This window comes from Oncorhynchus clarkii, chromosome 13 (assembly GCF_045791955.1).
Source record: "Oncorhynchus clarkii lewisi isolate Uvic-CL-2024 chromosome 13, UVic_Ocla_1.0, whole genome shotgun sequence".
In the NCBI taxonomy this organism is placed as follows: Eukaryota; Metazoa; Chordata; class Actinopteri; order Salmoniformes; family Salmonidae; genus Oncorhynchus; species Oncorhynchus clarkii.
This window is the reverse complement of record NC_092159.1, coordinates 22390026-22405805: the sequence shown is the minus strand read 5'-3', so window position 1 is coordinate 22405805 and position 15780 is coordinate 22390026. Positions and strand designations below refer to the sequence as shown.

The 15780-nt window shown below is 42.4% G+C and overlaps 1 protein-coding gene across 1 annotated transcript; it reads left to right on the top strand.

Annotated features, from left to right (window-relative positions):
* Window positions 1–262: 262 nt before the first annotated feature.
* On the top strand, window positions 263–14290 carry LOC139424627 (polycomb complex protein BMI-1-like). Its single transcript, XM_071176645.1, has 9 exons — window positions 263–368; window positions 1030–1157; window positions 1345–1441; window positions 1577–1632; window positions 11720–11858; window positions 12039–12075; window positions 12341–12439; window positions 12647–12727; window positions 12898–14290. The coding sequence occupies exons 2-9, from the start codon at window positions 1040–1042 to the stop codon at window positions 13270–13272; spliced, it is 1002 nt and encodes a 333-aa protein (XP_071032746.1). The 5' UTR covers window positions 263–368; window positions 1030–1039; the 3' UTR covers window positions 13273–14290.
* The last annotated feature ends 1490 nt before the right edge of the window (window positions 14291–15780 follow it).

Sequence of the window (15780 nt, the reverse complement as noted above, 5' to 3'; positions counted from 1 at the left end):
GGATTGTCTCTAGGGGAGCATTGTCTAGGGGGGCGTGGTTTTCCGTCTAGAAATGGTTGTCAAAATAGAAAATGAATGCAATGACTCCTTCATAAACAAATGTGGTTAATGTATAGAGAGGAGGGTGTTTGAGTGACTTATCCGCGAGAGTTGTATATTTTTTTAAATAAAATGTTGCAAATACAATGTATATGGCAAGCGGCAGGGACTGAAAATAATATCACGTGACCATAATGGGCGGTCCTCTGACTATGTGGGGGAAAAAAAAGCCATTTTCTGGCGCTGCTGCAAGATCTAACGTTAACCAACTCAAAATAATTTACCTGTATCCACGTCGGGAGGTACGGGTGTTTTTCATGTCAAATCAGGTAGGAAGCAAAGGCATCAATTGTTTTTATTCGCATATCGCGATGCACAGGTACATCAACACACAAACGGAGGTACTCGGTGTTATGTTTGAATTCTCTCTTGTTCGTTTCTCATATCCAGTCCTGTCACTGAATTTAAGATGGCTGCTTTGTTTTCCACTCTCCATCTAAGCGTATTTTTCGTCTGTCTTTACATAGTTTTTATAAAGAATGTCTATAATGCATAAGAACCCACTGGTATAGGAGGGGCTCATTGTGGGTCTTCTCGGGGTTTGGGGTACGTGCCTCCCCGTGCACAGGCCCCACTGGGGTAGTCGGGTCTAGACTAGAGCAGTTCCAAACGTATTTTGTTACATTGATGGATGGGAAATATATAAAAACAATCAGGCTGGAAATAATTACAAAATAAATAGTCATATACTAGTAGCCATGCTTCTAACAAAAACACGTGATCCATATTATTATAGACAATGTCAGTGGACCACATCAATATGTCAATACACATTTTGTATGTATAGGCCCTGTGTTGGAAAACAAATCACAACAGCAGAAAAGGTCACTAAATGTGTCATGTACTTTAGTGGTTCAAATCTTGCTACCCAGTAAATCATCTAAGTAATTCTTTGATGTTTTTTTTTTTTTTTTTTTTTTTTTTTTGCAGATCCTTCCAGATGGATAAAATGCAACCCAGTCGGCTAAAAATCACAGAGCTGAATCCTAACCTGATATGCCCACTGTGTGTGGGCTACTTCATCGATGCCACAACCATTGTGGAGTGCTTGCACTCATGTAAGATTCCTAAGTCCACTGCATTATTCTAAATGAATATGAACCAATAATAACATTATTAGTATATAGGCTAGAGTATATGGCCTATAAACTGACGTAGAAAATGAATGTAGATTTACAATGCATTTTCTTTTCATAAAAAGTCATACAGTAAGTCACCGGCATTAAGTCTGTCTTCTTACTCCAGTCTGCAAGACGTGCATTGTTGCCTTCCTGGAAACCAACAAGTTCTGCCCCAGATGTGATGTGCAAGTACACAAGACGTGTCCACAGCTCAGCATCAGGTTAGCCACATTGCATGTGTGTGTGTGCGCGCACACGTCTCTCTCGGAGTACCTATGTTATTATGCATCTATAAGTGCAACCAACATGCTCTTATCTTTAGTAAGTGGCTTTATCATTTGCATATCCTTTCTTAGGTCAGACAAGACTCTACAGGACATTGTATACAAGCTGGTGCCTGGATTATTCAAAGGTAAGACCATATCTCTTGAGTAAGGGGGTGGGTTTTCTATACAAATACTGAACAAAAATATAAAACGCAACTATGTCAAAGATTTTACCGAGTTACAGTTCATAGAAGGAAGTCGGTCAATTTAAATACATTTATTAGGCCCTCATCTATGGATTTCACATGACTGGGCAGAGGCACAGCCATGGGTGGGCCTGGGAGGGCATAGGCCCACTGTTACGAATCCCTTTTGGCCCGACAGTCTAGGGGGAATGGTAGTGAGACCCGTAACATAACTCATGTAAATTATAATAGTGACAAAGTAAAAGTGAACGAAATAACCACGACAACCGAAATAATACCGTCAAACTCAGGGTTTATTTCTAAACACACGGTAATGGGGGGAGCAGGAAAAAGGGGCTGAGCTGGACCCAAGGAAAGAAACAAATATGCAAAAACACCCCTAAGCTAGACTAGCCTATTTCAACAACAGCTAACTAACTAACCAAAATACAGTGGGTGGTCCGCCCAGTTCTAACTAGTGTGTGTTAACAAAGTTTACCTACGGGTAATGTATGCCCATGGGCGACTTGTCTTGGTTTCCCCCTTTTCCCACCAGCAAACAAACAAACACCATAACCAAAACAATACTCACAGGTGATGACAAAGTGCTATGGAGGTGCTCAAACAAAAGAGAGGTTAATTAATACACAGAGAGCGCGTGCAAAACAGAGGTCTACAAACATGGCATTTACAAAGATTGAGCTACTGAAATCTATATAGAACAGCTATCTACTAACATGGCATTACAACGATTGAGCTCTCCTGAAATCTACAAAGAACAGCTATCTACCAACATGCCATTACAAAGATTGAGCTCTTGAACAAACAAATGATGGGGTTTTTAAACCATGGGTAAGGAACTGTGATAGGGTAGGAAACAGGAGGAGGTGTGTCTTCTGATTGATGGGTTGATTGTTGACTGATTGGGGAGTGATGACTTTCACCTGTGAGGGGAGACGGAGAGAAAAGAAACACACAGGATACACACAGACACAGGATACCTGTATCCGTAACACTCCCACCCTTAAAAGAGCAACCCTAGGGATTGCGACCACAGTATTACAATTAATACTCACAACAAAATTAATACCTACAACAACAACAACGTCAACCTTGCCAAAACATACAAAAATCATTTTTACACACGAGACAAAGCATCTGCCAACACATTATCTGACCCCTTTTTGTGGCGGATCTCCAAATTATAATTTTGTACAATCAGCGCCCAACGCATAAGGCGCTGGTTCTGGTTGTACATTCGGTGGAGAAAAACTAAGGGGTTATGGTCAGTATACACAATCACTGGTAGGGCACTGGAACCAATGTATACTTCGAAGTATTGCAGAGCCAACAACAAAGCAAGAGCTTCTTGTTCTATTGTCGCATAGTTTGTTTGACATTTATTAAATTTACGGGAAAAATAACAAACAGGATGATCTACTCCACTCTTGTCCTGCTGCAGTAGAACAGCACCAGCACCTCTGGCACTAGCATCTACCTCAAGCTTGAATGGTTGTTCAAAATCTGGAGCAGCAAGTACAGGTGTACTACACAAGAGTGCTTTCGCAGACTCAAAAGCGCTCTTACAATCAGGGGACCACACAAATGATCTTGCCGGACTGAGCAAATCAGTCAATGGAGCAACTACTGCAGAGAAATTTTTACAGAAGCTACGGTAGTAGCCAACCATCCCTAAAAAGCGGCGTAGCTCTCGTCTAGTGGTAGGTGCAGGGAATGCAGTTATAGCCAAGACCTTGGCATCAACAGGGCGCACCTGTCCATGGCCAACCTCTTTACCGAGATAGGTAACAGTAGCCTTCCCAAACTCACACTTTGCCAAGTTCAGGGTTAGAGAAGCAGTTGCCAACCGTTCACATACTACCCTTAGCAAGTCAACATGATCTGACCACTCAGACGAATAAATCACTAGGTCATCAAGGTATGCACTACAATTAGGAACGCCAGCTAATACAGAGTTAACCAGTCGTTGGAAAGTGGCTGGTGCATTTCGCATCCCAAAAGCCATGACTGAGTACTGAAGGAAGTTGTCTGGGGTCACAAAGGCAGAAATCTCAGAAGCACGTGAAGTTAACGGAACCTGCCAGTAACCTTTTAAGAGGTCCAACTTGGTCACATACTTAGCAGCACCAATAGTGTCGATACAGTCGTCCAGTCTGGGTAACGGGAACGAATCTGGCATTGTGACAGAATTTACCTTTCGATAATCCGTACATAACCTGGACGTACCATCAGGTTTAGGAACCAGAATGCAAGGAGAACTCCAAGGGCTTGAACTTGGCTTAGCCAGGTCATTCTCCAACAAATATCTCACCTCATCCCTCATTATCTTCCTCTTGGAAGCGTTGATACGATATGGGTGTTGCTTGATAGGTGTAGCATTTCCAACATTAATGTCATGTTCCAACACATTTGTGCGAGTAGGAACGTCATTAAAGAGACATGGAAAACTGTGTAGTAGCTTCACAATATCATTAGCCTGTCCATCCGTTAAATGAACCAGACCTGACTGGATAGACAGCAGCATTTCTGAGTTGGGCAATCTAACACACTGCTGTTGAGTATTGCGCAACTCCAAGCCATCAACATCATCAATTTGACAGTCCACTATCATCGCAGTAGTAGCAGAGGAGACAGCAGTACCTTCCTCTGTTTTTGAACTATCTAACTGTGTGATGGGTCGGGTGTGGTATGCTTTCAACATGTTAATGTGACACACACGAGATTGGCGTTTTCTATCAGGAGTTTGAAGCACATAGTCAGTTTCACTTATTATCTTTTCAATTAAATAAGGACCAGAGAAACGAGCTGACAGTGAAGATCCTGGAACAGGTAATAACACCAGTACTTGGTCACCTGGCTGTAGTGGACGAGAAACAGCCTCTTTATCATAGTGTCTTTTCATGCTCCTCTGTGAGGAAGACAGAGCTTCCTTTGCAAGAGCACAAGCTTGGTGTAGGCGCTCACGAAAGCGACTAACATAGTCCAACACATTCTCATCTCTGGTACACAACTCTTGGGACAAGAACTGTTCTTTAAGGACTTTCATTGGTCCTCTTACTGTGTGACCAAACACTAGTTCAGCCGGGCTGAAACCTAGGGACTCCTGCACAGTTTCACGAGCAGCAAACAAAACTAGAGGAACTCCCTCATCCCAATCTTTCTCAGATTCCAAACAATATTTACGTAGCATAGACTTCAGTGTCTGATGCCATCTTTCAAGCGCACCCTGAGACTCTGGGTGATAGGCGCTTGATACACGGTGCGTAATTGATAAGGATTTCAACACCTGCTTGAAGAGCTTGGATAGGAAATTGGTACCTTGATCGCTTTGTACCACCTTCGGTAACCCGAATGTCGTGAAGAATTTTATTAAGGCTTTACTCACTATCGGAGCTGTAATCCTTCTCAGAGGAATAGCCTCGGGGTATCTTGTAGCCATACACATTATCGTTAACAAAAACTGGTTACCCGATTTTGTCTTCGGTAACGGTCCGACACAATCAACCACCACATGCTCAAATGGTTCACCTATGACAGGTATAGGACACAGAGGAGCGGGAGGAATAACCTGATTTGGTTTTCCTGTTATCTGACAGGTGTGGCATGTCCGACAGAACTGAGCCACATCTTGTTTTAAACCCGGCCAAAAAAAATGTCGAAGAATCCGATCATACGTCTTTGTAATTCCTAAATGACCAGACCACTGGTGATCATGAGCAAGGGATAACACATTCTGTCGAAAGGCTGTAGGAATCACTATTTGGTAAACAGCATTCCAATCTCCACCTGCATCAACATGGGATTTCCATTTACGCATGAGGAGATTACCATCAATGAAGTAAGCCACATTCTTCTTCTTCACCTCTTCTAACGAGACAACACTAGAAAAACATTTAGCAAGCTTGTTGTCAACCTTTTGGTTAGCAATCAGCTGCTCACGAGTGACTGGTAATTGTATTGCATCAGCAATAACTTCAACGTACTTTGATTCTTTCCTGGGCTGTTTGTCAGAGGTGATCAGCTTCTCAGAGGTATCACACAATCCATCCTCTTGATCATCCTCTTTGAACAGAACAGTGTTCGACAAATCTATCACGTCACCCTCTTGTAGTGCCTGAGCACGAGTGACAGCACAAGCGGGGAACACATGTGGATAACTCTGTGCCAACTCATTCGAGAGAGAGTGGTCACTTTTATCCAATACTTCCAATACGGGTACTACCTTTCCTCCGGCAATATCGTTACCCATTATAAAGGTCACACCTTTCACTGGCAACTTAGGACGTACCCCCACTCTGAATATTCCACTGATTAACTCAGAGTGTACTTTCACAAAGTGCAACGGCACTGGGACAAAACCCATTTCAATACCCTGCACTAACACACTGGAACCACAGTATGTATCGTCAGATAAGGGCAACACATCATGCAATATAAACGACTGCGCCGCACCAGTATCTCTAAGGATTTTAACCGGACGCTGAGACGCTTCGTCATTCGTTAGGGACACAAACCCCTCGAAAATGAATGGTTCATAACTGCGGTCGGGGACTGAGTCTTTCAAACTACAGTTACCCTGAGGCACCTGTTTTGTTGCAGACCTCACAACCGTACGAATTAGACCAACACCTGTTGGCGGCTTGGCACGAAGAGGCATCCCTTGTTTGCGTTTAAGCAGGAAGCAATCATTAATCATATGTCCCACTTTATGACAATAGAAACAGGAACGCTCATTCTTCTGGCGTGCTTGATATACTACTGCGGGCCGACTAGGGCTAAAGGTAGGAAACTCAGTGGATCTACTCTCAGTTTGAGCCGAAAACACACTCTTGTGCGTCAACACAAACTCGTCTGCCAACACAGACGCTTCTGCCAGGGAGGATACTTTCTGTTCGTTTAGGTAAACTACAATGCGTTCGGGTAAGCAATTTTTAAACTCTTCCAACAAGATTAACTCCCGGAGAGAGTTGAAATCAGTTACCTTACTAGCAGCATGCCATTTATCAAACAGATTTCCCTTGTCTCTAGCAAATTCCACATAAGTCTTACTAGAAGACTTTCTATGAGACCTAAATCTCTGTCGGTATGCCTCAGGCACAAGCTCATAGGCACGAAGAACAGTAGCTTTGACCACTTCATAATTCAAACTGTCCTCCAGAGGTAGCGCTGACAAAACCTCTTGGGCTTTACCAGTTAATTTACACTGAAGTAATAGGCACCATACCTCTTCAGGCCACTTCAATGCTACGGCTATACGCTCAAATACACAAAAATAGGAGTCAACCTCTGACTCTCTGAACAAAGGTACTAAGGCAATCTGCCTACTAATGTCAAACGTGTTTGAGGACACAGCTGGTGAGGACGACTCACTAACAGGAACAGTAGGAACGAAGGTTAGCCTCGCTGTCTCTGCCTCCAGTTCCATCTGGCGTATTTTAAACGTCATCTGCCTCTGTTCTCGTTCTTTTTCTGCCTCCATTTTACCCATCTCCAAATCTAAATGCCGCTGTTCTTTTTCTGCCTCAATTTTACACATCATCTGCCGTTCTTCTCTTTCTGCCTCAATTTTACACATCATCTGTCGTTGTTCTCTTTCTGCCTCAATTTTACACATCTCCAACTGGAGAGTCTCTCGCCTAATTTGGGCTCTCTCTTCCACCTCTAGTTGTAACTGTGCTAAACGGACATCCCTTCTGGCATCACCGTTTGACAGTGGGGATAGTGGATCAAAATGGGACAATGTGGCTGGTGTTTTAGCCTCGCCCTCATTATCAGACACCAATGGGCTTACAGGAGCAGTAACATCCCCTACAGTGGTAGTATGCTCAGGCAGCGGTAACACAAGCACCTGCTCTTCCAACAATACATTTAACACTAGCTGTTTAACCTCCGCCTTAACTACACTCTGCGGAATCGATATTGAGTAATGGTCAGCCAAGGTCATTAAATCAACTCTACGACATTTATCAAAAACCTCCCACGAAGGATTATCCAAAAAGGACTTCAAATCAAAAGTAGCCATCTTACACTACTTCACAAGAGCCAACGAAAATAGCAAACACTAATGCTACTTCAGCTATGACGCTCAACACTGAACTATACCACTACAACAATCTACATGAGCGGCATGGGTGTCAGTAAAGACAGATCCCGGATGAGCCCCCACTTATGTTACGAATCCCTTTTGGCCCGACAGTCTAGGGGGAATGGTAGTGAGACCCGTAACATAACTCATGTAAATTATAATAGTGACAAAGTAAAAGTGAACGAAATAACCACGACAACCGAAATAATACCGTCAAACTCAGGGTTTATTTCTAAACACACGGTAATGGGGGGAGCAGGAAAAAGGGGCTGAGCTGGACCCAAGGAAAGAAACAAATATGCAAAAACACCCCTAAGCTAGACTAGCCTATTTCAACAACAGCTAACTAACTAACCAAAATACAGTGGGTGGTCCGCCCAGTTCTAACTAGTGTGTGTTAACAAAGTTTACCTACGGGTAATGTATGCCCATGGGCGACTTGTCTTGGTTTCCCCCTTTTCCCACCAGCAAACAAACAAACACCATAACCAAAACAATACTCACAGGTGATGACAAAGTGCTATGGAGGTGCTCAAACAAAAGAGAGGTTAATTAATACACAGAGAGCGCGTGCAAAACAGAGGTCTACAAACATGGCATTTACAAAGATTGAGCTACTGAAATCTATATAGAACAGCTATCTACTAACATGGCATTACAACGATTGAGCTCTCCTGAAATCTACAAAGAACAGCTATCTACCAACATGCCATTACAAAGATTGAGCTCTTGAACAAACAAATGATGGGGTTTTTAAACCATGGGTAAGGAACTGTGATAGGGTAGGAAACAGGAGGAGGTGTGTCTTCTGATTGATGGGTTGATTGTTGACTGATTGGGGAGTGATGACTTTCACCTGTGAGGGGAGACGGAGAGAAAAGAAACACACAGGATACACACAGACACAGGATACCTGTATCCGTAACACCCACCCACGGGGGAGCCACGCCGAGCCAATCCGAATGAGTTTTTTCCCCCCCAAAAAGCGCTTTATTAAAGCCAGAAATACTCCTCAGCACCCCCCTCCCCCTCAGAGGATGAAGAAGTCCGATATGAAGGTCTTGGGCTGGCGTGGTTACTCATGGTCTGTGGTTGTAAGGCCTTTTTTTATGGGGTAGATCAGTTTTAATATTGAAGATAGATTGTGGCTTCTATCACTAATTGTCTGCATCATTTCCAATACCCCATTTTTTATATATATATTGCTGTCATCAAGGCAAAAGGTGGCTACTTTGAAGAATTTCAAATATCAAATATATTTTGATTTTTTTTTAAACACTTTTGGTTACTACATGATTCCATGTGTGTTATTTCATAGTTTTGATGTCTTCACTATTATCCTACAATGTAGAAAATAGTACAAATAAAGAAAAATCCTGGAATGAGTAGGTGTGTCCAAACTTGTACTGTATGTGTATATCTCATACTATTGGTTGCTAGAATTGTGTATAATCATTTTTATTAAACTTTCGTAGGTCATTTTGTGCATCAGTTCATAAACCATGTGCAATGGTTTAACCATAATATTTTTTGTAATATTTGTTCAGTCTTTTCTGGTGGATTAAACTGAAATTGCAACCAACTTTATATATATATTTTTTGATGATTTCATTTTCAAATGACCGAAGGTGAGAGGTTGTTATCTGTTAGATGTAATGCCAAATTCTCTAAAACAACGTACGAGGTGGCTTATGGTAGAGAAATTAACATTTTATTCTTTGGCAACAGCTCTGTTGGACATTCCTGCAGTCAGCATGCCACTTGCACACTCCATCAAAACTTGAGACATCTGTGGAATTGTGTTGTGGCTTTTTTATTGCCCTCAGCACAAGGTGCACCTGTGTAATGGTCACGCTGTTTCATCTGCTTCTTGATATGCCGCACCTGTTAGGTGGATAGATTATCTTGGCAAAGGAGAAATGCTCACTAACAGGGATATAAACAGATGTTTGCACAAAATTTGAGAAAAGTATTTTTTTTGTGCGTATGGAACATTTTAGATGTTTTATTTCAGCTCATGAAAAATGGGACCAACACTTTACATGTTTGTGTTCAGTGTACATTTCAGTATTTTACAACGAGCATATTTAGTGATAATTACAGTATAATAAGCCTGTTTGAGACTTTGCCCATGAAAATTTAAATTTTTTTATTTCACCTTTATTTAACCAGGTAGGCAAGTTGAGAACAAGTTCTCATTTACAATTGCGACCTGGCCAAGGCAAAGCAGTTCGACACATACAACGACACAGAGTTACACATGGAGTAAACCAAACATACAGTAAATAATACAGTATAAACAAGTCTATATACGATGTGAGCAAATGAGGTGAGAAGGGAGGTAAAGGCAAAAAAGGCCATGGTGGCAAAGTAAATACAATATAGCAAGTAAAACACTGGAATGGTAGTTTTGCAATGGAAGAATGTGCAAAGTAGAAATAAAAATAATGGGGTGCAAAGGAGCAAAATAAATAAATAAATTAAATACAGTAAGGAAAGAGGTAGTTGTTTGGGCTAAATTATAGGTGGGCTATGTACAGGTGCAGTAATCTGTGAGCTGCTCTGACAGTTGGTGCTTAAAGCTAGTGAGGGAGATAAGTGTTTCCAGTTTCAGAGATTTTTGTAGTTCGTTCCAGTCATTGGCAGCAGAGAACTGGAAGGAGAGGCGGCCAAAGAAATAATTGGTTTTGGGGGTGACTAGAGAGATATACCTGCTGGAGCGTGTGCTACAGGTGGGAGATGCTATGGTGACCAGCGAGCTGAGATAAGGGGGGACTTTACCTAGCAGGGTCTTGTAGATGACATGGAGCCAGTGGGTTTGGCGACGAGTATGAAGCGAGGGCCAGCCAACGAGAGCGTACAGGTCGCAATGGTGGGTAGTATATGGGGCTTTGGTGACAAAACGGATTGCACTGTGATAGACTGCATCCAATTTGTTGAGTGGGGTATTGGAGGCTATTTTGTAAATGACATCGCCAAAGTCGAGGATTGGTAGGATGGTCAGTTTTACAAGGGTATGTTTGGCAGCATGAGTGAAGGATGCTTTGTTGCGAAATAGGAAGCCAATTCTAGATTTAACTTTGGATTGGAGATGTTTGATATGGGTCTGGAAGGAGAGTTTACAGTCTAACCAGACACCTAAGTATTTGTAGTTGTCCACGTATTATAAGTCAGAGCCGTCCAGAGTAGTGATGTTGGACAGGCGGGTAGGTGCAGGTAGCGATCGGTTGAAGAGCATGCATTTAGTTTTACTTGTATTTAAGAGCAATTGGAGGACACGGAAGGAGAGTTGTATGGCATTGAAGCTTGCCTGGAGGGTTGTTAACACAGTGTCCAAAGAAGGGCCAGAAGTATACAGAATGGTGTTGTCTGCGTAGAGGTGGATCAGAGACTCACCAGCAGCAAGAGCGACCTCATTGATGTATACAGAGAAGAGTCGGTCCAAGAATTGAACTCTGTGGCACCCCCATAGAGACTGCCAGAGGTCCGGACAGCAGACCCTCCGATTTGACACACTGAACTCTATCAGAAAAGTAGTTGGTGAACCAGGCGAGGCAATCATTTGAGAAACCAAGGCTGTCGAGTCTGCCGATGAGGATGTGGTGATTGACAGAGTCGAAAGCCTTGGCCAGATCAATGAATACGGCTGCACAGTAATGTTTCTTATCGATGGCGGTTAAGATATCGTTTAGGACCTTGAGCGTGGCTGAGGTGCACCCATGACCAGCTCTGAAACCAGATTGCATAGCAGAGAAGGTATGGTGAGATTCGAAATGGTCGGTAATCTGTTTGTTGACTTGGCTTTCGAAGACCTTAGAAAGGCAGGGTAGGATAGATATAGGTCGGTAGCAGTTTGGGTCAGTTGCCCCCTTTAATAATTAAAAGCGGACACGTGCCAATGTCTTTTTCACTCTAATAACTTTATTGTTTTCTTTACATCAGATGAGATGAAACGAAGGCGGGACTTCTACACAAACCAGGAAAACCAACACCTGGAGCCAGGAGAAGTGGTGGAGGAGCCGACTATTATTGCAGAAGATGAAATCATCAGTCTCTCCATTCAGTTCCATGAGAAGAACAAGTACGTTCTAGAATGTGTGATCTCTTAATATTTTATAGTATAGAACAGACCAAATGTGTTACAATAGGGCTGTATCTCTATGTGCAAGTACGTTTTAACAGGAAGCTGGGTAAAAAAAAAAGCACATCAAAACAAAGCTATGCTCATCTTAACCCATGCTGTTTTTCCATTTGCTTATAGAAGTGACACACAACCTGTGGATACAGAAGGAGACAATGTGAGTGATTCAACCATAAAATGCTAACCCAATATACATGCAAACGCTAATGTCAATTAGTCATCCACACTCTCTAAATGATAAGAAATGCCATTTAGCATACGCTTTTAAAAGCGACTGTCATGCGTTCATACATTGCACGCGCCATGCTCTACCAACTGAGCCATACAGGACCAAATTTTTCTAACACTTCATATTATGTCACGCCCTTACCCTCTAGTTATAAATCTGTTCTAACCACACGTACTGTCCTCTTCATTTTCAGACCAACAGCAAACGCTTCCTGCAATGCCCGGCAGCCATGACAGTCCTGCACTTAGCCAAGTTCCTGCGTAGCAAGATGGACATTCCGAACACCTTACGGGTAATTGCTACAGGCTGCACAGCATCGCCTCACAACTCCATAGAAAGCCACACCAACAACCACTTTGTCTCAATACTGTATTTGAGTGACAAGCTGCATTCCTATACAGTAGATCATGCATGCTTTCGCGTAGGTGGCCCGGCCCTACTATCCCCCTTCTTGGACTTGTGTGCGATTAATGTGTAATAATGATCTCTACCTTGACAGATTGAAGTGCTGTACGCTGATGAGCCCTTAAAGGACTACTACACGCTGATGGATATTGCCTACATGTATTCTTGGCGACGTGTAAGTGCCAACTGACACACTGGCTATAACAACAACACTGACCAAGCTTCAGTTGTCACTTCCAACGCTAATCCCAACTTCACTAAACATCTACGTTGCTAGGTCCTAGGATCTGAGTGATCTTTCACGTGTCTGGAGAGTTCTCATCTTCTCTCTGTGACTCTTTGCAGAATGGCCCCCTCCCCCTGCAGTACTGGGTCAAGCCCACCCGGAAGCGTCGAAGGCTGTTCCAAGGTGCCGCCCAGGCCCACTCCGACGGTGTTAACACAAGCCCCACCTCTGAGAGCGACTCCCACAGCGACAAGGCCCTGAGCCCGGCTGGTCAGGTCCCCAGAGCCTCCACCCTGCCCAGCCCTGCCGTCCGAGGCCAACCCTCTACCCTTCAGAGCCCCAGCGGTACCACAGGACCCAACGGTACTCAACGGCTCCCTCTAGCCTCCAAGTCAGGGAGCAACGCCCGCAAGGTGAACGTCAACGGCAAAAGCAATGGAGCAGCGACTGAGACTAGGGGAGGGGACAAAGGGGCGGTATCACCCCCAACCTAAATCTGATACATCCCAGAAACATGGAGAGTGAAACAGAATTGCCCCAAAATGTCGGAGTAGCCCCTCAATGGACCAATGGACAGACAAGGAGAAAATCTGCCAAGAGAGTACTGAGGGAGAGGGCGATTGTGATCAGTAAACAGACTGTCAAGTGCAGCCAAATAGACATTTCATTTCAATGTGTGTGTGTCTGTGCGTTAGAGTAAACATGCATAAAAAATGTACAATATGTATCCAATGTGAGCATTCGTACATACCTGGTCATGTATATAGAGTATCTTTTATACAGGATATTGTAATTGTTTTGTAACTGTATGATATGCAGTCGGTTCAACGATTCCTTCCCCCAAGTCTTCACAATTAATTTGGCTTTAAAATATAAATTGACAAAATGCTGAATGGCATTGCGATGCGATTGTCTATCTGTATGGATATATATATATATATGTGTGCAGTTGAAGTCGGAAGTTTACATACACCTTAGCCAAATATATTTAAACTCGGTTTTTCACAATTCCTGACATTTAATCCTAGTAAACATTTCCTGTCCTAGGTCAGTTAGGATCACCACTTTATTTTAAGAATGTGAATTGTCAGAATAATAGTCGAGAGAATGATTTATTTCAGCTTTTATTTCTTGCATCACATTCCCACTGGGTCAGAAGTTTACATACACTCAATTATTATTTGGTAGCATTGCCTTTAAATTGTTTAAATTGGGTCAAACATTTTAAGGTAGCCTTCCACAAGCTTCCTACAATAAGTTGGGTGAATTTTGGCCCATTCCTCCTGACAGAGCTGGTGTAACTGAGTCAGGTTTGTAGGCCTCCTTGCTCGCACACTTTTTTTTTCAGTTCTGCCCACAATTTTTTTTTATAGGATTGAGGTCAGTGCTTTGTGATGGCCACTCCAATACCTTGACTTTGTTGTCCTTAAGCCATTTTGCCACAACTTTGGAAGTATGCTTGGGGTCATTGTCTATTTGGAAGACCCATTTGCGACCAAGCTTTAACTTCCTGACTGAACGTTGGTCATTATGGCAAACCAGTTCTATTTTTGTTTCATCAGATCAGAGGATATTTCTCCAAAAAGTACTATCTTTGTCCTAATGTGCAGTTGCAAACCGTAGTATTGCTTTTTTATGGCGGTTTTGAAGCAGTGGCTTCTTCCTTGCTGAGTGGCCTTTCCGGTTATGTCGATATAGGACTCGTTTTACTGTGGATTTAGATACTTTTGTACCTGTTTCCTCCAGCATCTTCACAAGGCCCTCTGCTGCTGTTCTGGGATTGATTTGCACTTTTCGCACCAAAGTCCATTAATCTCTAGGAGACAGAATGTGTCTCCTTCCTGAGAGGTATGACTGCTGCGTGGTCCCATGGTGTTAATACTTGCGTACAATTGTTTGTATAGATGAACGTGGTATCTTCAGGTTTTTGGAAATTGTCCCCAAGAATGAACCAGACTGGGGCCTTGGCTGATTTCTTTTTATTTTCCCATGATGTCAAGCAAAGAGGCACTGAGTTTGATGGTAGGCCTTGAAATACATCCACAGGTACACCTCCAATTGACTCAAATGATGTCAATTAGCCTATCAGAAGATTCTAAAGCCATGACGTAATTTTCTGGACTTTTCCAAGCTGTTTAAAGGCACAGTCAACTTAGTGTATGTAAACTTCTGACCCTCTGGAATTGTGATACAGTGAATTATAAGTGAAATAATCTGTCTGTAAACAATTGTTGGAAAAATGACTTGTGTCATGCACAAAGTAGCTGTCCTAACCGACTTGCCAAAGTTATAGTTTGTTAACAAGAAATTTGTGGAGTGGTTGAAAAACGAGTTTTAATGACTCCAACCTAAGTGTATGTAAACTTCTGACTTCAACTGTGTGTATGTGTATATATATATATATATATATAACCTAGAAATATAAAGGCAAGATCTGTCTTCTTGCCGTCAGTCATACTGTATATAATAACTCTGGTGTATGTAGGTAGATGCAGTACTTTCTACTGGTAATGGCCCCAATCACCAAGGACAATAGATATGTACGAAACGTTTGATGCACTTTCTTTGAAATGCAGATCACAGTATGCGAGTACTAAACCACCCTGTGTTTTGACATTAGAAAAGCCATTATATTTATCAAGCCTCAAGCAGCACTACAATCGTCTGGAAAAACGTAGCTTACTGTACGTTTCTCAGCGTTATACATACCGGTACCCGTTCTACTCACATCAGAGAAATGAGTTCAAAGGGAATTGTATATCTGACCATGTACACCTTGTTGTATTTTCATACACTTTTGACATTCCCTCAATGTATATTTTGACCATTCAATGATATTATTCTAAAATATCAGCCATATGTGCATGTTTAGGTCATTAAAATGTTTACTTGCTTGGTTTTGAGTTCGGTGTCCCATTCTGATTAATTTTGGGGTTATATTCTTGAGTAGTTCAAATATCAGAACTTGCCAGTGCTCCTGTGACAAGTCTCCATTTGGACCT